The sequence below is a fragment of the Podarcis filfolensis genome (assembly GCF_964270895.1).
Source record: "Podarcis filfolensis genome assembly, chromosome: 6".
In the NCBI taxonomy this organism is placed as follows: Eukaryota; Metazoa; Chordata; class Lepidosauria; order Squamata; family Lacertidae; genus Podarcis; species Podarcis filfolensis.
Genome location: NC_139609.1, coordinates 7,585,259 through 7,611,097, shown reverse-complemented (window position 1 = coordinate 7,611,097; position 25,839 = coordinate 7,585,259). Strand labels below are relative to the sequence as shown.

The following is a 25,839-nucleotide window of genomic DNA, read 5'->3' as shown; positions in this document are numbered from 1 at the left end:
TGTTTTTTGTAGGGTGCCTCCTCTTTAGTTTACAGATGCACGCACAATTTTCCTTTGCAGCCAGTCATTCAGCACATCTGGCTGTTAACCAGAAGGTTGGTGGTTGGAGCCCACTGAGGGATGGCTGAGAGAAGGATTTCTGCATTGAAGGGTGTTGGACTAGATGGCATTCAGGGTCCCTTTCCAACTCTAGAATTCTATGCAGGGGTGTCTTGACCATAGAGGCAAGTGGTGCGGGGTGCCAGGGCGCCAGGTTCTGGAGGGCACCAGGGAAGAGGCGGAGGCTGGATGCAGCGCCTCCCGGCATCAGTACACTGCCCTCGCCCGCCTCTGCCATGCCACGCTGAAGCACCTGGAGCCTCTGCCTGTTGTGGCCACTGTGGCACGGGTGCCAGGGAAGAGGCGGAGGCTGGGCATGGCGCCTCCTGGCATCAGCTAAACCCCCTCACTGAAGCAGCGCCGCGCCCGGAGCCTCCACCTCTTCCTTGCCAGAGGAGCTGCCCTCCAGTCGCTGCCCGCCTTCTCCAGCCCCGCAAAGCTGCCAGCAGCGTCGTAAAGAGGTCGGCAACTCTGGGAAATGGGTGTGTGTGTGTGTCATCAGAGGGATCTTTGCACCACACCGCTGAATATACTTAAGACGGCCCTGATTCTATGGTTTCATCCTGCCAACACCTACTGCCTCCCATCCAGCACTAGTTTGAGTGTGATGACCAGCCCTGGACTGAACGCACTGTTGTATTTGTGATGCGTGTCAGTAATGTTGCACATGCACATACCCCATGATGGGTGCAAGTTTAAGAAATAGAAGCAAAGAACCCTATAAGAATGGAATCCGTAAAAGTTCACATTACCACATGAAAGCAAGAACTCCCAGCCTTGCAGTTTAGTCTAACTTTGTATAAATAGCTTATTTCGTGTTAATGACCCGGTAGTGTGGAGGGGGTGGGGAATGGTCACCAGTGCAACATGCCACAACTTTAGTAAATCTTAGGACTTGTTGACATTTGTGGCTTACCCCTGACCAGTTATACTGTGACCCAGCTATTCAAGGGCTACTACAATCATATATACTACTATGTTTATTAAAATAGGATAGTCTAGTGTGAATGTCTGTAGCCTATTAAGTGACATGTTGAACTCGAGATTAGGAAGCACATTGAGCTATTTTTTAATATATAAAATTGGTTAATTGCACTTAAGTCTTGCTGATAAGCAGTCAGTGCTTGGAAAGGTCATTGAAAAATGGAACTAGTAATGGAACTACCCTATCCAAAAAAGGAACTAGTTCCAGTTTGCCATTTTACAAAACAAACTAGTTCAGTTCAAGCTCATCCAAATGAACTTTTTAGCTGATAGAAAGTTCATTCTCAGCAACCTTTTTCCAGCCTTCAGAATATTATGTGCTGCTGTGCTGAAGTATGGCGTCCAAAACTAAATCAGGGGCCACACACAAGTAATAAGATGTCTTACAAGCTGACTGTTAACAAGTGAAACTTTCCCTATTAAAATTTCTAGTATTTCCCTAGTAGAATTTTCAAGTATTTCCATACTAGAAAAGGCTCACCCTGGATAATTTGTGGCAGCCACACAGCTGTTAAAGGCACAAGGCATCATTCGCTTCGTTCCTGCCTGTACTTCTTGCTGCAAGGTGCTCCTGTTGGGAGAAAGCAAATTTATTTAGGGAGGATACAGGAATGCCTCACATTCCTTTCTTCTGATGGCTTAGCAGTAAAGCAGTAGTGATTAAGTGGCAAGTGTCCTTAGCAACAGCAGTGCCTGTATATCTGCTTAAAAAGCCTTAGAACATTGCCTCCATATTTTGATGTATAACTTTCTCTAGGCATGTCTATTTTTAAAAATGAAAGCAAAGACTCTGGGCCTCCTGCTTGGAGTCAAGGTGAGGGAATGAATGTGAAGGTGAACTAGAAAGCATACAAAGTTCTACCCCAAATCAACTTAATTCACCTTTAGTTCAATCAGCAATTCTGGGAACTGCTTTCAGGTATAGTTCACAGATTTTTAAATTAGTTCAGCAAACTTTGTTCAACCAAACTAGTTCATTCCAATCACTGAATTCACTGACAACTAAATTATATATGTCCCATTGCATTCAATGTGATTTAGAGAGGATTAGTCCATTTCCTGGATTAAGAGCTTTCAATTTTTACTGAACTCAGAGATAGGGACCCCCTCCTTTTCTTCCTTCTTTATTTTTATGCTACTTTAATTGTAGTTTTTGGTCATTTTTTCCCCTTCCTTGCCTGCCTTCCACACTAACATGTAAAAAGTAGAGTACCCACAGATCATGGAGCAAAGTCTTACTAGTTCATTGGCCACAATTCAGCTGCTCAAGATGGGTGCACCCTGTCTGAGGAGGAGAGAGGGGTACATCAAGCAGCCCCCTAACTCAAGCAGATGAGCTTTCTACTCAGAGTAAAACCAGCAAATCAAGGCTACACCCCAGCTCCAATATACAACAATGAGCCATGAAACTAGCAATTACGGTACATAGCTAACCAGAAGTTCTGAGGTCCAATATGGTTCCATTTATGTAACCACAGATTCGTCCAAACATGGCATCAAGGTTCTTGAGATAAAAGGCTGCATGAGGTCTCATCCGTAGCTCAGGAGCTGAGAGCCACCAAAGCCAAGCTTTCATACAAGAGATCTCCAGATCATAGGCTGAAGTGATACAAAACATGAAAGATAGGGTCCACTCTGCACACATACACCCTAAAAAGGTAGAAATATTTCAAAATTCTTATATAAACTTCATAGCACACTTGCTGGTCTCCAAAATCAAAAAAAGGCATAATTGAGACATTCTTCAGAGAACAAGGATCTTCTCTGCATTTCCCCCCACCCCACCCCAGTACGCACAAAGAAACTCCTTCCTTACATAAACTCAGCCGTCGTTGTATATTTACAGAAAGCTTGGCTAATTATCAGAAAACCCTTAGCAATTAGAAGCTCGAGATGCCAATTCTTTTATTTACAACCCATTTGGGGGGTGGGGGTGGAGCAGAGCCCCTTACGCTGGCATTTTGTGGCAAGCCAGCACCACTTCCTCCCGCAAGCTTTTATCATGGGGAAATCCATCTTGGCCAAAGGGCTCAAATCCCCACAGCCATGAAGCTCACTGGTGATCTTGACCTTGTCAAAATTGTTCAGCCTAACCTCTCTGGATCCATAGCTTGGAGACAGATACTCGCTCCCTAGCAGAGAGATAAATGGCAGTCATGAATGACTGGATAGGAGGTAGAAAGTGGGTTTTGGCATGAAGGCAGCAGGGTCAAGGAGGATCCTCTTCCAGTTAAACTGGGAGCCTGCCTGGGGAGGAGGAAAAGGGGGGTGTTATTTTAGTTTCCAGACTGACGTCTGAGAAAGGCAGCACTCCTTGCCAAATCCTTCTGTAGCTCTCCGTTTTAACTGGAGAGGCCTTTGATTACCGTACATTTTGCTCTATAAGACTCACTTTTTCCCTCCTAAAAAGTAAGGGGAAATGTGTGTGCGTCTTATGGAGCGAATGCAGGCTGCGCAGCTATCCCAGAAGCCAGAACAGCAAGAGGGATTGCTGCTTTCACTGCGCAGCGATCCCTCTTGCTGTTCTGGCTTCTGAGATTCAGAATATTTGTTTTCTTGTTTTCCTCCTCCAAAAACTAGGTGTGTCTTGTGGTCTGGTGCATCTTATAGAGCGAAAAATACAGTACTTCTGGGTAGAAATCTGATGTAGGTAGCATTTAGAGGCAAACCTATCTTAAGTCATGCTTTCCAACACAATACGCAGACCGAAACACAGCCATTCTTCAGAATTTGCACTGGCATCTCCAGGTAGGGCTGTGAAAGGCTTCTGCACTGATTCGGTATAAGGCAGGCTCTTAACTTTTCTCCAAAAACCTGCCCCTTTTAAAATGGACCAGCGCTTACTGCATCTGCCATAGCAAGGGAAGTATTGGAGATCACATCCTGTGGTTGCTCTGTAAAAATGATTCCTTTCCCCATACTCCCCTCTGGAATTGGCTAATGAGTGGCAGAGGCACATTTTAAGAACTATTAATGCTAGAACTGGTCCAAGTAAAGAAGTACAGCGCAGAGGAAATTTATGCCAGGCAAATGTAATTACCAGATCTATTACAAGCTGGAATGTAGCCACAAAACAGTTCCATATGCGTTTTTTTGTTTGAAACGTTACAAGTTCTGCAGAAAATCTTGTTCACACCTTTCTGCATTTACAACCAACTGTAAGAACCTTACAGCATCCACATTCCCCTAGCCTACCAGATTGATTTTTGAGCTTGATCTTTTACTGCTGCATATTTCCATCCATTAAATATGTCTACCGGCTTTGAGAGACCGCGGCTCTCGAGAGACTGTTAGGCTGTTCTGCAGAAACTTATGGCTACTGGCCTGTTGTTTCATACCTTGTGAATTTGGGAGATGTCTGCCAGCATCTTTTGGGACACTGCCTTACTCTCAGGTAAAGGCCTCACCAACTTTCCTTCGCTCTCACCTTTCCACTCTGGTGTTTTATTTTGCTTTCTGACAAAACCGTATGTGGGAACATAGGCTTACCAACCAAAATGCCACCTGCAATAAGTATTCCAGAGGAGATGATGAAGCAATGATTCAAAACTCACCCCCCCATCAACAAGCCTACTGTCTTCCAAGCTGAGGAAAGGTCTGCTGCCCACCCCCACAAACTGAGATGCTGAGCAGGGAGGGAGAGGAAAAACCAAGAACCCTACTCTGTGCCTATTGCCACATGCCACTGGCTATCAATTGGAGTTTGCGGCTGGTCCTTACTTGAAGGGCCATTGCTACAAACACATAAAGACTTCCTGCTGGATTGGACCAAACCTATACCTAGAACCATTCGCAAAGCTGCAAAGGTGCCGTCGGTTCAAAAGTTGTCTTATTCCAGAGCACTAACAATCCCACAGGAAGCAAATGTCCGAGGATGGCATATCCCTCTTTGTTGCCTCATCGATTTCTAATCAAAATATGGCTCAATAAACAAGCAGCATTGCACCTCTGCATGAAGCTCTTTCTGCTAGGGTGGGCAATGCCAAAGTACAGATGAAAGAGGGGAATCAGAATTTAGTGGCTTCTGTAACTAGCATCTCTTCTATTTTACGGCTCCCTGGGACAAAACGCTCCCTATTTTTTAGGGTCAGGGAACACATGGCCTCGGTGCTAGTACATGCCAGCTTATTAAAATAAATCTCTGCATGTGTGCATGTTTATATATGCTGCATATAAATACACGCATATATATATATATATATATATATATATATATATATATATATACTTTCCATACACTCCAAACTCAGAATATAAAGACACATCTTGTGTTCAGCTCATCAATCGTCCTTTCCTTTCCCCATCCTTAACCCACTGGTCTTGGTACAAAAGACTCAGAGTCGGTTTCACACAAGCCAAGCCCTTCTCACTACGTGGTGGCGCCCCCTTCCCCACACTCTCTCCTTCAGCTTCGCCAGAAGATCGATACCCAAAACCACAGGTACTGCAGGAGTGCCGAATGCTGTGACTTCCACTCTGGACAAATCTCTCAATCTCAACTCATCCCATTGGTTGAACGGCATAAGAGGGATCACCCAAAGGAGACAAGGTGGTCATCTCAAGGGAGATGACCTTGCACTTCAAACCACCAACTTGACTTTCTTCTTGGGTCTCCTTTTCCTTTTTTTTGCCAAGTGTCAAAGAGGCAAAACGATAATCTTCTTCTTTTCAAATCCCCCCACACCCTAATATCCCTTGCTGTGCTTCTCGAGTAACTTCAGGCCTTCCTCGGCACACTCTCTTGGGATTTCTGGGGGACGGAGACCCATGTGGCTGTTGGGTTGAAGGCTGCTGTTGCCATGGTTCGCTCTCACTCAACAAACAGGTGCACCTCTGCTGGGTCCATGGTTGCAGGAGCTAATCAAATGCTTCCCTGTGCAATTAAAAGGGAAGGGGAGAGGACAAAGAATCAGAGCTTTGGGCTTTTTTTGTTGTGGTTGCACAGAGGGTCTGTTTCTGCTGCATTTGATTTCCGTTTCATTCCGTTCCAAATGTGGCAAACAGCATGCGTCAGAGGAGAGCAGGGGAGGAGGGGGAGGCAGCCTCTAGCACTTGTCATCTTCTTCCGTATCACTTAGTACGTCGATGCCAGCCCCGCACATCACCCCCTGTGACGCCGCCCCTCTCCTCCTCCTCCGGTAGTGCCCGTTTGGCATCTGCCAGCTGTGCCTCGAGCGAGGGCCTGCTGCAATCGTGTTGGAGCGGCCAAGGCTGGTGGCCACAGCAGCCTCAAAGGTGAGCGTCTCCTCCTCACCACAGTCTGAAGCATGGGAGTCATCCTGGAGCATCAGGTAAGGCTCCGAGATATAGCGCTGAGGGGTGGAGAGAAGGCTCTGCTTTCCTTGTGGGGAGCTGGAAGACTCAGTCAAGCAGGTGTTGTTTGTCTCCAGAACCCCGGAAAGCAGAGGGGAGCCACCCTCGCTATCGTCAGGCTGTGGGGAGATGTCTCCACAGTGCTGCATCATAGCAGCGTAGGAGATGAGGGGGCGTGGCTTTGGTGGAACCGGAGGGAGCTGGCGGCGGCTTCGCCTTGGCGTGCTGGTGTCAGATAGTGATGGTATGGAACTCTCGCTCAAGGAGCCAGTGCCCTGCAAAGAAGAAGAGAAGGGCCTATGAGACAAAATACCTTTTTATAATGGTAAAGAGCTTATGAGGAGGGCCAACTCTGCGAGGCCTGCAAGACCACTTTCCCCAAATCACATCGGCCCACCCTTAAACTGACATCACTGATGACTGGGCATGAAGGGAGGGTTTAATCCTGCATTGGCTGTACACCCTGTTCCACGTAGGGAACAAATCTGCACAGCCAAGGCAGCAGGATTTAACCCTGCTCATCAACTGGTGTGCAGAGGTTAAAGCCCTTTGCAAAAGCGCTCTTTGAAGCAACTCCATGCCCCTCCTTTAAGTAAGCAGGTGGTTTGTGATGGGGGAGGCGAGAGAGAAGAAAACCTCCTTGCCCCCACCCTCTGCCACCCAACCCCTTAAAGGAGAAGCGCGGAGCTGCTTCAAAGTGCGCTTTTGCAAAGGGGTTTAAGGCATCAGTATACAGCGTACAAGATTATATTGTTTGGTGTGCTGTTGCTGTTGTTATTTGCTGTGAAGAGCTTCCTGGGTCACCATCTTAAGACTGTAGCATAACATAGGTAGCACTTCTACGACATCTCCTAACATCTTTTCCTTTCTCTCGGTATCTTGATACTAAATGCTTGCTCCGTGTTCTGTAGTTTTTTTTAGATTGGGTGGCACTGTGGTCTAAACCACAGAGCCTAGGGCTTGCCGATCAGAAGGTTGGTGGTTCAAATCCCCGCGACGGGGTGAGCTCCCGTTGCTCGGTCCCTGCTCCTGCCAATATAGCAGTTCGAAAGCACGTCAAAATGCAAGTAGATAAATAGCTACTGCTCCAGCGGGAAGGTAAACAGCGTTTCTATGTGCTGCTCTGGTTCGCCAGAAGTGACTTAGTCATGCTGGCCACATGACCTGGAAGCCATACGCTGGCTCCCTCAGCCAGTAGAGCAAGATGAGCGCCACAACCCCAGAGTCGTCCGCGACTGGGCCTAACGGTCAGGGGTCCCTTTACCTTTAACCCTAACATTATGATAATGTTCCTGTTTGCAAGCAGTGCCAAACTACCTTTGAGTCTGTGAAAGTCTGCAAGATAACCTTCGTGGTCCCTTCCAACTCTGTAATTCTATGATTCTAAGTGTTGGTTTATAGACGCAAATTTATAACTGTATTCCCGAATGGTAGGAATCTGCCACTGTGGATCAAAGGACCGAGTGATCACATCACAGTCATCATCTCAAATAAAAAGCTTGTAAGCGAAGTCATTTCACATATTCAAGCATGAATCATGAAGGGATGTGTGGAATGCCAGCTGTTCAGTGTTTTAGCCAGATGTGCCTTCCTCCAGGGTCTGGCATTCCTTTCCTCACCCCACTGTTTGCCCCCTAAATAGTCAGCATCCCATGAGGCTTGGGGTCAGCTCCTTCCCATTTAGATTTCCCCCCTTCCCAAATACTTTTTGTACTTCTGCTGTACATTTTGCTACTTCCTCCTGCTGTTTCTCAGTCTTGCCCCATATGTTGGCATTCCCTGGCCAAGGCTGCAATTGAAACGAGGGATGAGATACTGAGTGATGCACAAGCACATGTGAACTGGCCCTAAATACTGGGAAGGGAGAAGGTGTGTTTGCTTCACTTCCCTCTTACCTACATTATTTTGCAAGCTTCCCACTCACCTGTCTGTTGGGAGTTTGCGACCTGCCTTCACTTGGAGACCTCGACTGCTGTCGTTCTGGAGAGTCACCATCTGCCTGTGGACTCCTTTCCTCTGAGTTGCAGCGGGAAATGTCTGGAGATAGTAGGTGTTTGCGTTCCTTGGATCGGCCTCGCTCTCTACCTCCTGACCGATGTGTGTCAGATCGATGGCCTGCCGAGGACAAAGCCAGGCTTACAAGAAAGTAACATGAAGGTCCTCATTGATTTGTATTCAGCCCCAAACCAGTATCTAACAATTGTAGGATGTCTTCTTTATCCTTCTGAATAACCTTTGGACCTAGAAACCTGTTATGTACTGAGTTGAATAGGATCCAAACTGCAGCAGTCTGATTGGTCCTAGAACAATAGGATCCAAAAGGCAGCAGTCTGATTGGTCCTAGAACAATAGGATTCAGAATGCAGCAGTCTGATTGGTCCTAGAACAATGCAGCAGTATGATTGGTTGGAAGGAACCACCCAATCATGCTCCAGATAGAAGTGAATCCACAACCTGATTGGCTTACAGTAGAATTCCGGAATTAGCCAACATGTGCAGCCCATTGTGTAAATAATGTATATAAAGCAGATGCTTTGAGGGGACTTTCATTCATTCCTCCTCACCACTATGAGCTGAATAAAGAGCATGAAATCACTTTGCGACTCTGGGTATATTACAAAACCCTTTTCATTTTCCTGCTCCTCTGCAGCGTAGCCAAAACATATCCTGCACACAGCCCTATTTTTTTCAGCCCTTTACTGTTTTATGGTCTCCCCTTCTGTCAGATTAGCAGTAAGGAACTCAGGTTCAAATCACAACTCAGTTACGAAGTTCAAGCGCTGACCTCAGCCTTGTTGCTATTCCTCACACTTAGCCTTTTTGTGTGAGGACAAAACATGGAGGTGGAATGGAGGTGGGAGAACAATGCGTGCTATCTTGAGCTCCTTAGCTGAAAAGCTGAATTATATGCAATACATCAATAAGAGTATTTCTTTTTCTTTGTCTAATCCCAGTCATTCAGGGATCCTAAAGTAAACACGAGGCCATCATGGAGCCAATTACAGTAGGTTATGTGGAAAGGCCAGTCAGGGAAAATGAGAGACTCCATCAGGCAAGGCCTCCTTCCACCTGCCTTGCTCCACCCTCTAGTCTCTGCTTCTCAATTTGTACAGTGGTACCTCAGGTTAAGTACTTAATTCATCCCGGAGGTCTGTACTTAACCTGAAACTGTTCTTAACCTGAAGCACCACGCTGCCGCCGCGCGATTTCTGTTCTCATCCTGAAGCAAAGTTCTTAACCTGAAGCACTATTTCTGGGTTAGCAGAGTCTGTAACCTGAAGCCTATGTAACCTGAAGCGTATGTAGCCCGAAGTACCACTGTATTGTATTATTTTATGTACTGAGACTTGCCATTATTTTACTGATCATAGTTTAGAAATTATTTCTTGCAACTTTGAGTGAATTTCTCTTTAACTTTTATATGTTGATATTATTATTTTGTACTATTCTAATAATTGTTGAATGTTACTTCATTTGATGTAGATTGCTTATTTTAAAGTTTTGTTTTATTATCACATTCTTGTATTGCATTAGATTGTTATAAGATATACATTTTTTACACAATGAGTCCCGTCTGATTGGCTGATTCTGCTTCCCTCCTGGAGCCTGATTGGTCTTCTCCTGCAGGCCAATCAGTTGTTGCGTTCTACCATCCTACCAGCCTAATACACTGATTAACTTCCTCCTGGAGCCTGATTGGTCTTTTCCTGCAAGCCAATCAGTTGTTGAATTCTAGAATCCTACTTGCCTATTGTTCTAGGATCCAAGCTTAGTACATAACACCCCCACTTCTGCCACAGGGTTAAAAAGGTCAAAATGAAACAGCACCAAAAGTCTTATTTTCTTGCTACACCTGCTTTGTGCCAGCGTAACACAGCCTGAATAGTGGGTCATTTGCCACTTCTAAAATGGCAGATGAGGCCCATGTTCAAAGTGAGTATGGAACGGAAGTTGTGAAAACCAGAGGACAGACTTCCTAAGCATCCTTTTGTCTCGGGACCATATTTGCAAAGCTCCCAGTACAGCTTTTTGAAGGAGGTAATGCAGTTTTCATTTCCGCTCCCCTCGGATCCGGCAGATCTGCCAATTTCCCCCTCGTTCAGCATAGCCTTCGAGAGAACAGCGCTTTAACAGCAGCAAGAATACTTATTGCAAAGTATTGGAAGACACAAGATCTACCCACTTTGGAAGAATGGCAGATGAAGGTGATGGACTATATGGGATTGGCAGAAATGACTGGCAGAATCCGAGACCAGGGAGAAGAGACAGTGGAAGAAGATTGGAAGAAATTTAAAGACTATCTACAGAAATACTGTAAAATTAATGAATGTTAGAATGGTGTTGGATAGAAATTAAGTGGTTTCCAGCTGTAATGCTTTAAGAATATGGAAAAAGGGTATAAATAGGTAAAAACATAATTAAAATGATGTTGGATTGGAAATAAGTGGTATTAGCAACAAAGTTAATAAGAATATGCAAAAATGAATTGATAATGGATGAAAATACTGAGTTATAAAATGTTAAGTTATAGAGATAAGATAAATGAAAGAGGGTAAGGATTTGCTGATTTGATTATTTAAATGGGAATACAAGAAGGGGAGGTGTGAGGAAGTCAAAGAAACAAGCAAATGAGTTGTAAGTTATGAAAAAGAATTGTTTTTAATTTTTCTTACTATTTTTTCTGTGTGTTTATTCTTACTTTTTTGTTTCTTTTATTATGTGTTTTTGTATATTTGTTTTTGTAAAATCTTAATAAATATTTCTTTAAAAAAAAGAGAGAGAGAGAGAACAGCGCTTCAGTATTGTTATACCCTTGCCTGGACTTCTCAGCTCCCTTCTTTATGGCTGTACCAAACTGCAGCATGCCTGCACCTAGATGCGCAGAATGTTGCAGCCCACCTCTTCTCACACATACAAAGAAGCAAGTCTACAACACCCACAATCCTATGTACAGCAACCAAGGCTCTGCATTCATTTCATGAGCACGTTCCAAATGATACTTTGCTTGCCAAGCTCTCTTTGGGTTTACTCCAACCTGTCCTGGTCTTAAATTGGCTGTTTGCTGCTACCTTGTCTCCAAGCCCATTCTCTACAAAATTTTTCTACTTCAGTATAAGCTGAACTCATCAGTTAGGAAAGCTGGGCATGCAAAATTAAAGCTGCATACCTTCAAATTTAAGTCTTCCAAAGGCATAAACTCAAGGAAGATGAGCTATCCCTTTAAATCACAGCCAAAGCTTTCCCCTGTGTGCTCAGTGGATTAATTGTAGCCAGAACTGAAATGTCTACACAGTTGAACTGCCTGGAGGCGGTTGGAGGATGGATGGTGGCTAATGGATTGAGGTTGAATCCTGACAAGACAGAAGTACTGTTTTTTTGGGGACAGAGGGCGGGCTGGTGTGGAGGACTCCCTGGTCCTGAATGGGGTAACTGTGCCCCTGAAGGACCAGGTGCGCAGCCTGGGAGTCATTTTGGACTCACAGCTGTCCATGGAGGCGTAGGTCAATTCTGTATCCACGGCAGCTTTCTACCAGCTCCACCTGGTACGCAGGTTAAGACCCTACCTGCCCACAGACTGTCTTGCCAGAGTGGTGCATGCCCTAGTTATCTCTCGCTTGGACTACTGCAATGTGCTCTACGTGGGGCCACCTTTGAAGGTGACCTAGAAACTACAACTAATCCAGAATGCGGCAGCTAGACTGGTGACTGGGGGCGGCCGCCGAGACCACATAACACCGGTCTTGAAAGACCTACATTGGCTATATGTTTCCAAGCACAATTCAAAGTGTTAGTGTTGACCTTTAAAGCCCTAAACAGCCTCGGTCCAGTATACCTGAAGGAGCGTCTCTACCCCCATCATTCTGCAAGACACTGAGGTCTAGCGCCGAGGGCCTTCTGGCGGTTCCCTCATTGCAAGAAGCAAAGCTACATGGAACCAGGCAGAGGGCCTTCTCAGTAGTGGCGCCCACCCTGTGGAACGCCCTCCTATCAGATGTCAAAGAGATAAACAACTACCTGACATTCAGAAGACATCTTAAGGCAGCCCTGTTCAGGGAAGTTTTTAATGTGTGACATCTTAGTGTATTTTTGGTCTTTGTGGAAGCTGCCCAGAGTGGCTGGGGAAACCCAGCCAGATGCGCGTGGTACTAATAATAAATTATTATTATTATTATTATTATTATTATTATTATTATTATTATTATTATTATTGAAATACACATAGATCTGACTTCCGGTTAGCGCCAGCAACTGTAATGGCAGATTTCCTCCGATCTCCGGAGGAAATCTGCTTTGTGGAGCTAGGGTTCTACCGCTACGGCGAAGCGGGGACCCGAAAAAAATCACAGGCGGGGAAGCCTGTGAACTGAAGGCTCGGCGGGCTCCATTTGCGTCCCCCCCCCCGCTGCAAAGGAGCCTTTTTAAAGGCTCCGGAACATACCGGGGGTGAGCGGCGCGGAGCTGAGAGCTGTCTACCCGTCTCCGCGAAGCGAAGCCGCATGCCACGGTTGGAGAGCGCTGACTTCTTCCTTTGAAATTTGGACTAAAAGTAACAACCCGTGAGTATTACGGAAATTGGACATTAAAAATCACCCCTTTTTGATTCAGCACGAGCGGGGAAGGCGTAAAGAGGAAGTCCGTCTCCCCCTTTTGTAAACATTTTAAAGCAAGGACTAGATAACTAAGGTTGAAAAGAACATTTTCTTCGTGGGAAGTCAAAAGTAACTAATTTCACGTTTTGGCAGTATAAGTGAATGTGCTGGAGGATAAGAATTAATTTTGAAAGTGGATTGATACCCCTCCCCCAGGACCTGGGAGCGATCCGCGAGGGAGCCTGTTGGAGAGATTTAAAAGACTTTGACAGCTGTCAAATTAGCTGTCAAAGCTGAGAGGGAAAAAAGAGAGAGAACTTTGTTTCTATTGCCTCGGCTGGTTATATTGGTTACATATAGGTAACAAATTGTCGAAAACCAAGGAAAATAAAGGACTTTTGGATTTACAACTGGAAGGAATACTAAGTAACCAGCACTCCCCTAGAGGGGGCTCTGGGACATTACAGAATGGCTGTAAGTGGAAAAATACAGACGGCACTCGAGAAGATATTTCGAAGCCTGGGAAAACTTCATGAACAAAGCATTGTTTTGGCTAAAAATGTCATAATATTGAATGAAAAAGCAAACAAACCTGTGGAAATTGGAAGGGACTCGACTCAAGTCTCTGTACCAGAACAAAAAGACTGTGCCCTTGAACTAAAAACTCTTGCAGCTGAACAAGAAAAGGAACTTGAGAAATTTAAAGAAGCTACATATGACAACTTAGAGGGAAAGGAAGGAGGAGCTATAATGCAGCAGAGGATCAAAGAAAGAAGCAAAAAACAAGATTTGGATTACAATCATAAATATGGAGACCTGGCAGGCCAGAGGCCTGTAAAGATGGACTTAAAGGGAAAGATAAATTTGACCAAAGTGGAAGCAGGAGTTTTTGGGACATTTGGTCTTAAAAGAAGTAAAAAACAAGATTTGGATTACAATTTTAAATATGGTGGCCTGGCAGGAAGAAGTATGGACCTTATGGGGATAGAGCTTCTCCGAGATCTGGCGTTTAACATAAAGGACTATCAAGAAAACCGGCAGAGAGGAAAGGAAAGAGATTTAAGGACCTCGGATGTGAGATTACCAGGCTGATACCAGATGGATTGATGGACATTGGTTGGGGATTGAAACCGGGAAAAGTGGGGAGTGGGGTTTTGGGTATCCAAAGGCGGTATAAATATACTCTTTTTTGTAAATAATCTGTTTTGCTATTTTAGATTAAAATGGGGAAATCGTGAAATGGAATTGGGGTCGACTTTAGAAAAAGGCATTAAGAATAAGATTTGATGTATCAAGATTGAGATTTATGTCAAAATTGGTTAAACAAAAGGATTTAAATATAATAAGGTAAAATTTGGGGATAGGAACTTGTTGAACTAAAAATTGAATTGGAATACAAGAAGAGGAGATGTGGGGAAGTCAAGGAAAAATGTTAATGAAAGATATATGTCTGCTTTTGGTTGTTGTTTTTTTGTGTGTGTGTCTGTTTTTTGTTTTTTTTTTAATTCTTTTGAAAACTTCAATAAATATTTTATGAAAAAAAAAAATGAAATACACATAGATCTGTAACCTAACCTGTACTGGTGGCTTGAGTGCAAAGCCAGGTGTGGTTGTTTAGACCCCTTGCCCACCCGGCAACAGAAAAGTGAATATGTATGTGAGACAGGGCCTTTTGGATGGTGGCCCCAAATGGGTGAAACGCCCTCCTTAAATACATATAGCTCTGACTTTACTGGCTTTGAAAATGGACCCTGATTTTTTCTTTTAATTCTAGCTGTTTTTCAAAATGTGCTCTATAATGCTTTAGCTGCTGTTGTTTTAATGTCATAATTCTTTTACCATTGTTAGTTGGGGATGATGGTTTTATTAATTTTGGTTTACCTATGTATTACTCTTCTGGTGTCAGCTGCCGCAGAGGAGTTTTGCCCTACAAGGTGGTGCATAAATATTGGAAGTAAGTACGTAAATAAAGTTTGGATGTGTTTTGTGGATATAGGGAACAAGCCAAAGCAGGCTGATGCGGCGGATTGTTTCTTGAGGAATTTTCCTCTTGAAAAAAACAAAAAACAAACATTCCCACTTCTTATACTGAGGGGGGAAACCCCTCATTCTATCTCCCTCTCTCCAGCTAAATTGGCTTAGTACTTACACATAACAGACAAATCCATGTTATGAGAACGCAATGTCTTTTTTTTTAGTGAATATTTTTGAATAAGTCAAAACCAGTGAATGATGAGGTTTCTCTCTTAACAAAAGACATGTGGAGATTCTGGATTCACACAGTGACACCTGACTAGGTTAGTAGCAAAGCAGAACAAGAATTTGTAAGCTGCAGAACACGGGCGAATAACCTCTGGCCTTCACTGTGTTGTTAGATCATCAATCCCAGCCAACATAGACAGTGGTCAGGGAATGATGTCGAATGTAGTTCCTCAACATCTGGAGGTTGATAGGTTAGCCCATGGGTAGGCAAACTAAGGCCCAGGGGCTGGATCCGGCCCAATCGCCTTCTAAATCTGGCCCGCGGACGGACCGGGAATCAGCATGTTTTTACACGAGTCAAATGTGTCCTTTTATTTAAAATGCATCTCTGGGTTATTTGTGGGGCATAGGAGTTCGTTCATTTTCCCCCTTCAAAATATAGTCCAGCCCCCCACAAGGTCTGAGGGACAGTGGACCGGCCCCCTGCTGAAAAAGTCTGCTGACCCTGGGTTAGCCCTTCTTGTTGCGGAGAATAAAAAGGCGTTAAATGGCAGTGAGTTGAATTGCGAACAATTCATACAAAATCAAGCCTCCTTTTTGATTGATTGCTTTTGGCAGATAAAAAGAAAGGAGAGTCTTTTATAAGGATTAACTTCAGGTAAGACAATTCAGCTGAAAAGTTTATATGCTATATATGTTATAGAACAGAATTCACAATTGGCATTTGACAGTAACAATAAGGAGAGCAACAAGAGGTAATCTTGGCTGTGCCATCCTTAAAACATATAATTAACAACTTGGACAAAACAATAAGGTAGGCTTGCCAAAAATCTGCGGTTAATACAAAGTTTACAGGTGGCTCCCTACACTTTTGGCAACAGAATAATTCGGAAGGATTTGGCTGCAAATAATAAGATGGAATTCACCAGTGACAAACATGCAATATCCACACACAAGAAATACGAATGTAACACACATACACAAAAGTGGGGAAGTGAAGAAAGTCCACTTGGTACCTGCATTACAGAAAACAAGCTCTGTGAGGACATTGGAAGTAAACTAGAAGAGACTCAGTGATGTAGATAACCATTTCGGGATGGGTTGAGCAAATGTTGTAGACAGCCAATTGTTCGGCTTTATTTAGTGGTAGCTAGGCACCAGCTAAATTACCATGAAAAGCTGTATTTCATGGTGTGCACAACACTGTAAGATTTTGTAGAAAAAGCTAGTAAAAATGGATTTAGCTTGTTCGGAGAATTTTCTGAGTAAGCTTGCCAAATTTCCTTTGACTCTGCCAGCCAAGGTTAAAAATGCAGGTGCACAAAAAATGGGCATATTAGCGTCACGGTGTCCCAAAGTAATTTTTTAATGTTATATATTGATAAGCACTCTGCACCTCCATTGTCAATGCGTGTCCTTTCTCTTGGAATGTGTCAGTTCCATATATCAGGTCCTCCCTTAAAGAGGGCACGTATTGCTGTGAGACCTGGAAAACCGACACCCTGTATTGTGGGTGGGTACAATTGGTCAGCCACAACACCCGATTGGTAGGTCCCTCAAAGCTGGGTGCAATGTGGCCAATGGGACACAGTCCAAACGGTTTGAGGGACCTATTTATGCCCAGGCACGTGACCCAGAGCTTCCTCTTTCGGCGCGTGCATTCGGAACACCTGCCCACCTCTCCCTACTTTTATGGCTTTGCACTTGACCTTGCTATGCCGTCATGTGTCGTCTGTCGTTGGGACAGGGGCACGGCAGGAATTTTCCCCACTTGGCTGATTGGCTGTTGCCATTTGGGTTTTGCCTGCCGCGTAGCAAATTGTCACAACTTGTAAGGTTGCGGATAGGCTCTGGTTCAGGTGATAGGGATGGGAGAATGCTCTCGCCATCCCTATGTGAAGGGTATTCCATTAAAGGAATCCAGGGACTCGATGGTTTGGTCAACCCCTGAGAGGGGGCTGTGCCCGTGCCTGAGTCCAGCGGGACATTTGGGTGGCAGAGATAGCCTGTTCCCGGCTTTCCGCTTATCCAGGTGTTCCCCCTTGGCTGACCTATGCTGGAACCCTGGGTCAGCGCTACCTGCATGGCAGGGAGCTAGTCGAACCAGAGCCTATGCAACCAGTCACTTTCTGTAATCAATAAAGTTGTGGCCTAAATTCTGCCAAAAACCCAAACCAAAATTTGAGTCAAGTGTGAATTTATTTAGGGGGGAGGTTTCTGGGTCTGAACATGCAAATGTAAAACACCTCTCGCTACATCCCTTGGAAATGGCTTAGTTCCCCCAAGATCCAGCTAAAAGCAGTTTCCCAGTGTTGCTAACCCAGGGGTCATGGATTTTAGCAGGAGAGGAGTTTACCGTGACATTCTCATTTCAGAAGTTAGCTACACAACCTGAGCAAATGTTAATGGGCCACATTCGTTTTCTAATACAAAGATAACTCTCCTGGCCTTTACTGGGGAAGGAATTGAGACGGTGTGATCTCAGAGTCTCCAGTCTCAAGTGTTACTACAAATCAATATATGACATTTAAAAAAAAAAAAAAAAAAAAGCTCCATCTCACTCCCATTCCCATTTACCTGAATCTGTGTTGAGGCGCCTTGAAGACAGGTGTAGTGCAGAATGGTAACTGCGCCGGCGAGACTTGTAGGTGTTTTCGCTGCTCCTTTCCATGGAGAACTCATCTAACCAGGAGGTGTTCGTCCGCTTGTCTCGAATAGTAGAAAAGGAGCGTCGCATGGAGCCTGGATCTGTAACCACCTGGAAACGTATCCCATGGGGGTTGGGGGTGGGCAGGATGGTTAGCAAGGGTCTGCTGCTGTTCAGGAGGCAGATTTGCTATTACCAGTTCAGGATATATAATGTCACAAGGATTTACCTAGTTTGGGAAAGTGTAAAGGCACTTAACCCAGCAGATGGGTCTGGAGGAGCCACTCCCACTGAATTTTGTGGCGGGCATGTACTTCTAATTATGATTATGTTAACAGAATTAACATACTGGTAGAATGACAGCAACTGCCCCACTGATGTCCCACACTTCCTCGTAAGTAGTGACAGACTAGAATTTTAGATTTAAGGACTGAATAAGACTCTGTTCCCCTCAATTCCTGATGGCAACTACTGGAACTCATGTCCGGCGAGTCTGTGTAGATCCATCTATTACAGGATGTCCTGCTCAACTTACATGAATGGACCAGCTCCTGAAATCTGCTGTGTCAAATCACATCAGCAGATTTCAGAGTCAGGCTGAAAACTTGCACAGAATCTGGACTTGGCAGGTAGAAATGGGCGGATATGGGACATGCTATATTATCAAGCAATAGCAGAGTATATTTTATCTACTGGGTGCTGATAGTTCATTTCAAATACCCCTGGAACACTCTGGGTTCTCTCTTTTGAGGGAGGGCTGGGGTTGTCAATGGCAGAACAAAACTTAATAATTAAGGGGGGGACTACATGGGAGTTTGAAAGGGGGAGTGTGAGCATCTTCGCCTTCCAATAGACTCTGGCCATTCTCCTCATCTTAGAAAAGGAGTCTGGGCTCTGGATGGCTTGCTCTGATTTGCTCAAGAAGGCTGATCACTAGTTGAAATTCTGCCTTGGAATAAAAATGGTATGTCCTCCTGCAAATACTGCTTTTGCTAGCAACACCTAGTGTCTCCCAGCTTCAGATTATCTGTCTGGCTCTGTTTTGAATCTGCTTTTCACTGAAATGGTAAGTGATAGTCTGAGCCCTACTATTTCAGTCACTGGGGGACTGAATGCTTTCCCTCACTTAAAAATTCCCTGGGTGTACAAAACTGTCCTCTTTCCCTCTGACATGCTGGTTTCTATATCCTGGCTGTTTCTTTTGTATGAAGGAACATTTAATTCACATGAGCGCACCCTTGCAGTCTGAAGCAAGGCAGCCCAGATATAGCTTCACCTGTGAGAATGAGGCCTTGAATTTGAATAATGTCAAATTCTCCATTTAATTCCCATAGCTATCATTAAAAAAAACAAAAACAAAAAACAAAACACCTCTTCTGGCAGTTTGCTCTTTCTCATTTATAAATCCAGTCCTTAATTTTCTGCTAGCAAAAGCCTTCTTTTTTCCACTCCTAATTCATTTACCGTATTTTTCGCCCTATAGGACGCACCGGCCCATAGGACGCACCTAGTTTTTTTTGGGGGGGAATAAAGAAAAAAATTATTCCCCCCCCCCAGCCGCGGCTTCAGCGCGCCCCGCGCTCCGGACAGCAGGCTGCTATCCGCAGCCTAGGGAACCCTACGGGAACTCCCGCGGGCTCCCCAGGCTTGCTGATAGCTTCCTGAAGCCTGGAGAGCGAGAGGGGTCGGTGCGCACCGACCCCTCTCGCTCTCCAAGCTTCAGCGAAAGCCTGCATTCATCCCATAGGACGCACACAGATTTCCCCTTCATTTTTGGAGGGGAAAAAGTGCGTCCTATAGGGCGAAAAATACGGTACTCATCTTTTGCCTTTTCACCAAGTCCATTCTCAGCCTACTTCCTGCCCCCTTTTCCCGTTTGCTCCTAGGCTTATTTCATTACTTTTGAGATTCCCTTCCCTTCCCATTCATTCTACCCTTCCATCTGGAAGCTCCTGCCTTCCTGTAAAACTCTGGTTTTGCTTTCTATCGTTCTCCTTCCTGTGGGTCCAGCCAGCTGTTACTGGACGCCCCTCTCTGTGTCTAGAATCGAGGGGGGGCGACGACACTTTAGGGTGTGATTTTCTGGAACTGGAAATCGTTGCGCCAAGGGAGCAACAGCAGAACTCAGCTGTCAAGTTGCCATTGTTGTCAAGCACAGATTTCTCAGCAGAATGACTGAAGGGTACAAAGTCCCCGCTTCCCTCACAATTTGCTTATGCAAGCACTGCCAGGCTGACACAACAGACGTTGACAACAACTTTTGCAAACAAGGGCCCTTCAAGCTGAGAGTGAGAGTTTAATTACCGCAAAGTAGCATAGGCTTAAGATTACAAACCTGGGAAAGTGTGTATCTCTCTGTTAATCAAAAATGATTACGAGACGGACAGACAGGGGGGAAAAACAAACCCTGGCTCAACAGACAAAGAGATGAAGTATGGCCAAGACTGATCAGGACAGAATGCTTGGTGGCAGCCATGTAGACAAGTGTCTTAGGACAATGGGAATAGATTTGAAAGAGGTGGCGGCTATGCCAAGAAAATAAATAAATACTTTCCGGGTGGGAGAAGGGCTCTTCCAAACTGTCGCCATTCTTGCTGCCACCAGCAACAGTCTTGGTTGAAGGAGAGCTGGAAGGTGGTTTTCCTCAAAGCACAAACCTGCTACGTTTCACTGCAGTCTTGGAAGAAGGTGGCAGGAAGGATTAGTGTGAAAGCTGAGCAACGGAATGGCTGATTCCCTGCTTTGCCCCATGGTGGCCTTGGACAATTTACTAATTCTGCATTCCAGCTCTCCATCTGCAAAGTGGGTGGTTAGAGAGTATATTCCCCATCTCGGTGGGACACCGCGGAGCCTTCCAACTCTTTTGTCAAAGGGGATGGAGGACTGCCTCGTAGGCGGCCAACTCAAATGACACCAGTGACAAATTTTAGCCTATGCACCCTAAAGCTAAGCATCAGCCTCCTGTGGGAAAGGTTCATGCATCTCATGTCATGCTAAATTCCTGTTTGTTCAGTCATTGTTTCACTTGGTTTTACCTGGGGATCCACAGTCAGGCGTGGCATGGAAGAGGCCCTCCCAGATACAGTTCGTTCCTGAGTATCCACCGGGAGGTAGCTGCCACAGTTAGAGGGCTGTACTCTTTTAAACTCTCTAACCTCTGGCTCCTGGAAATAAACACACAGCCAAGCTCATGGGGTTTTGCTTGATCACACAGGTTGCCATCTGCTGCCAATGACCTTTTCATCAGTGCATTAGGAATGGCTTTAGAAGTGTACTGAAAACACAGTGCTTTATGCTGGCAAGAAAGGGAGCAGGAGACTGAAATCCTAAGCGCGTTGGGACTCACTAGCAAGCAAGGAAGTGTGCTTAGGAATATTTAACAGTAACAGGTGCATTGGTTTCAGTCTATCTGAGTGTGGAAATCCAGCACAGCTTTTTCTTCCTATTGGATGGTGTGTGTGTTTTTTGGACATAAGTTTGGATTTAAATCAATGACATTCAAAGGGAACCACTGGGCTGGATTTCTGTGCCTTTCTGGTTTATCTCCAGCTGCAATTCTCAAAGCACTTTCACTGGCAGAAATGCTCTTGATGCCATATATATGCACTCTGTGGGCTCTGTTCTTTGATTTTTTAAAGCCCAGCAGATTATGTGTGTTTCTCTCTATCTGATCAATTAGTAAAGACTTTTCCGGACATGAACAAAGTGTTGGGATATTTTTGTTTGATGCCCATTTTCATTAGGGGCAACAATGATAAATAATATAATTATTTTATTGGGTGGGGGAAGAACAGGGAACAGTGGCTCAGATTGCATGCAACCACTGTTTAGCCTTATGAGGGTGAACGGCAGCGTGCCCTCGGTTCACATGTTACACCTTCCCTCCCCCCCAGCATGGCTGCAGTGGGGAGACAGAAAGCTTCAGCTTCCATTTTAGATAAACCATAGTTTAACATGTCATCCAAACCTTAAACTATAGTTAATCTTAACTATGGTTAGTGAGAACAAGCCAGAATCACAAACTATGGTTTGAAGTAGGCCTGTTTCCATAAACCATGGTTAGGATTCCATAAACCATGGTTAAGATTAACCACAGTTTGTCCAGGATTCCATAAACCATGGTTAAGATTAACCACAGTTTGTCCAGGATTCCATAAACCATGGTTAAGATTAACCACAGTTTGTCCAGGATTCCATAAACCATGGTTAAGATTAACCACAGTTCGTCCAGGATTCCATAAACCATGGTTAAGATTAACCACAGTTTGTCCAGGATTCCATAAACCATGGTTAAGATTAACCACAGTTTGTCCAGGTTCAGACAACATGGTAAGATCATCGAAAAGAGAAGGGACACCATCTGAATTCCTTCTTGAAGCCTAAGGCTCACCTAGCCTTATACAAACCAGCCCAGTATGTCACTGGTAGGAGTGACATCACACAGAAGAGTCTGGCAAAAGATTGCCTGCAGTTTCTTGTTTCAGGCTGAAGTGGGAAAGAGCACGAGGATGCACACTGTATGTTTTGTGTGTGATACAAACTTTACACTCTGAGAAGCACACAGAGCAGACTGGAGAGGCACACTTATATAGCACTGAAGTGCAACAAGTGTCATGGGTGGCACACAGATGTGCACACACGCACAACCATATACACACACACAGACACTAGTGCTGCCGACTGAAAAGTTGAGTGTATGCTTGGGTCAGAGGCATATGTTCACATTTGTGTGATGTGACTAAACAGTTTAGTTTTGCAGCATGGACACCAGCAGTGAGACACGATGAACACAAACCCAGAAGCACTGGATACTGTCGTTGTTGTTTTTTTTAAACCCTGGATAAACCACCTGATGAAATGACTACAAAATGAGAGGAAACCAACCTGTGAAAAGACCAGCATTATCAACAGTTTCAATGAACAATGAATTTTTTAAAAACTAGTTTAAGCCAGAAGTAACCACTGATAGCATCCCAAAGATCTGACTTGATTATTAATCGTTAGTTTGCATACATTTTGCATTTCTAAACTTCTGCAAAACATGTCTGTCCATAGCCAAAGGATTTACAGTTGCAAGAATGATTGTACCTTCCAGTAGGGCTTATCCATTCACTGATTCTCTAGTTGCTAAAATTGTCACTGAACATTCATTAAGGTTAAAAGTCTCTTAGAATCTCTAAGAAACAGTCGAAAGCAACAGTTTTATGTGTTTTTATAATTGTATATTCTATTGTTGTAACCTGCGCCAAGGCCTTATGGAGAAGGGCAGGGAAATAATCCAATGAATATGAATAAGTATAAAATAGTGTTGAAGGAACCCCTGCTTTTGAAAAGAAAAACCTATCTGATTGCACATAGTGCACAGATACAGGGCTACCTCTGGTTACGAACTTAATTCATTCCGGAGGTCCGTTCTTAAGCTAAAACCATTCCTATTCCTGATTCTCACTTTCGCTAATGGGGCCTCCCGCTGCATGCACGCCTCTGGTGTGCAATTTCCATTCGCATCCTGGGGCAAAGTTCGCAGCCAGGAGCAGCTACTTCCGGATTAGCAGAGTTTGTAACCTGAAGCGTTCATAACCAGAAGCGTTCGTAACCAGAGGTACCACTGTACCGTGTTTTATTTGGGTTTGGAAGAGGAAGGGAAGGCAACATCCAGTAACGTTCAAGCTTTTGAATACATTTCAGATTAAAATAAGGACAAAGCAATACATTTTGCGAGCATCTATTGTTACTTTTGTAAACCTCATGAGAACCATAGTAAAGATAACCATTTAGTACCCTGATTCCTATCGGGAACAGACAAGAGGTCCTGCCTACCAGAAATCTCCTTTCTAGGTGGTTGTAGGACAGCGGCAAACTCTGATGGCTGAGTGTGTTCATTAGGTCTATCCTAGTTGTGCAGCTATGACATCAGCACCCCTTGATAGGTCTCTAAGAGGAGAGACAAGGAGTGGATATTTCCCAGATGAATACCGTTGCTCAGGTAGACAATAGAGCCTTGCCTGGCGTACAGAGAAGTTCACTCTTCTTCTTGTAAAACCTGCCGCATATTCAGGCCTGATCCTGGTTGAACTCTGTAGTCAGCTGCTCTTGGCATCCCAATGATCCTATCAGAGACGAATCCAGGAATGGTGGCACATGTTCCCAACAATCATCACACGTCTCCTCCTTTTCTCTAGCTGCCATTTGACAAGAAGGGCTCAGGGTGTGACCAGACAGAATTTTGGAGAACTCGTATCTTTTTTTATCCTCTTGAGGTGGATATAAATAAACAAAGGGGAGGGAATTAAACCTGGCCCAGTTTCAATACAACACCCCACAGGATGGCTTTTGGAAAGACTGGCAGAATATTTCCTAGGAATAAAGGTCTAGAAGGGGAGAAGAGGTAAGATTAGTAAAGCCGTCTATATAGGCAAGCACACCGATGCTTGAACCCTAGACGGCACCCCCAAAGTGCCAGGATTTCACACGAAGCAGTGCAGAAAGCCACTTCCGCCCTTTGGAGGAGGTGGAGATGTGGGCTTCACAGCCCCAACGTGCGATTGGGGGGGGGGGGGATTCCTGGCCGCATCACCAGGATGTGGCCAGGGATCTCCCTCTTTGCTGTCTGCCAGCTGTTCCTGTTTTTCCCACCCTCCCACCCTATAAGGTTTTCGTTCTTTGACCTTGCTATGGACCTTGGTTGGTCGCCGTTGAGGAGCCTGGTAGGAATTTTTCCACTTGGCAAAATGGCACCAGCCACTTGGTTTCCGCCTACCACGTAGCAAATCGTCACAACTTTCTTGGTATTGACGGTTAGGCATTGGTATTGCTCTGTAGATGGAAGAGGGGAGGCAGCGCCATCACCTGCCCCACATACTGAAGGGTAGTCTGATAAAGGATTCCGGGGGGCGTGGCCCTGTCCAAAGCCTATGGAGGTGAGGGCCTAAGGCACTCCCCCAATCGGTGACCCTGGGGGAGTTCCTAGTCGATGTGCATCAGCAGGACTCCCCCTACTGGTGGTTAACCCTTCCTGGACTTCAAGCAGACGGGCTGAAGTCAGATATAGCCGGTTAGGACCAATGCCTAAGCCAATACCACTCATCACCCGTAATCAATAAAGTTGTGGCCCATTAACCTTAATAATTGTGTTATGTGCCATTATTTCCACTGGGGGGGCGGGACTCGCCACGCAACAGGATAGCACAAGAAACATTCATAAATGGACTTACCAGAGATTGCTGCTCTTGATATTCCCCATGGGACGGATCCATGCAAGCCAGCTGGAATATCTCTTGGGGAGAGAGTGGGCTCAGGGAAGGAAACCCGCTCCTGCTGCTCCTGTAAAGTTAACCTAGCTTCAAATGAAAGGAGAACACAAAACTCTGATGGTCCAACTCCTGTCGGTTATTTCTCTGACTCCCACCAAACAGAAGACCTTGCAGCATTTCATTAAGAGCCTTACTCCACGATGAACAACAACGCTTTCTCTGGGGCGCAGTGGATAGCTCAGCCAGTAGAGCGTGAGATTATTGATCTCAGGAAGTTTGTGCCCCACATTGGGCAAAAGATTCCTGCATTGCTGGGGGCTGGACTAGATGATCCCCATGGTCCCGTCCAACTCTAGAATTCTACGATTCTACGAAGATCTCCAGAGGCCACTGCCATTAGAAGTAAATATTCATTTAGAGGAGAAACGGGGCCTTCTCTGTGTGGAGTTTGTGGAGTTCTCTTTGGGAGAAGCCGCTGGACCTTTTAAGGTGTTATGGTTTTATTTCTATTGTTAAGCTAGCCATATATTAATAAACACAAGGGGTATGATCCAGCCAAAGTAAGGTCCACTTTAATCCTGTTTATTCCAAGGGGAGAGGTCACACATGCAACTTAACTCTGTCCTGTTAAACTCAATGGGCTTATGAACCTAGATTGTGCAGGAAGGATAAGAAAGCCAATTTTAATTTGCACACAGCAGCAAAAGATTAAAAAACAATGCCGTCTTCAAACCTGCCCTATCAGCTGTTT

General features: G+C 44.8%; 1 protein-coding gene across 3 annotated transcripts in view; it reads right to left on the bottom strand.

Moving 5' to 3' along the window:
- Positions 1–4,525: 4,525 nt before the first annotated feature.
- CACNA1E (calcium voltage-gated channel subunit alpha1 E) overlaps positions 4,526–25,839 on the bottom strand; it is a 494,249-nt gene continuing 472,935 nt past the window's right edge. For 2 of the 3 annotated variants that reach the window (XM_083621522.1, XM_083621521.1), the window contains 5 exons: positions 25,050–25,158; positions 20,871–20,999; positions 17,766–17,946; positions 8,321–8,511; positions 4,526–6,671 (listed from right to left, as the gene is read on the bottom strand). In XM_083621522.1, coding sequence (XP_083477648.1) covers positions 6,129–6,671; positions 8,321–8,511; positions 17,766–17,946; positions 20,871–20,999; positions 25,050–25,158 — 1,153 coding nt within the window. In that variant the 3' untranslated portion in view covers positions 4,526–6,128. The remainder of the gene's footprint in view (positions 6,672–8,320; positions 8,512–17,765; positions 17,947–20,870; positions 21,000–25,049; positions 25,159–25,839) is intronic. The other variant, XM_083621523.1, reaches the window with a different exon arrangement.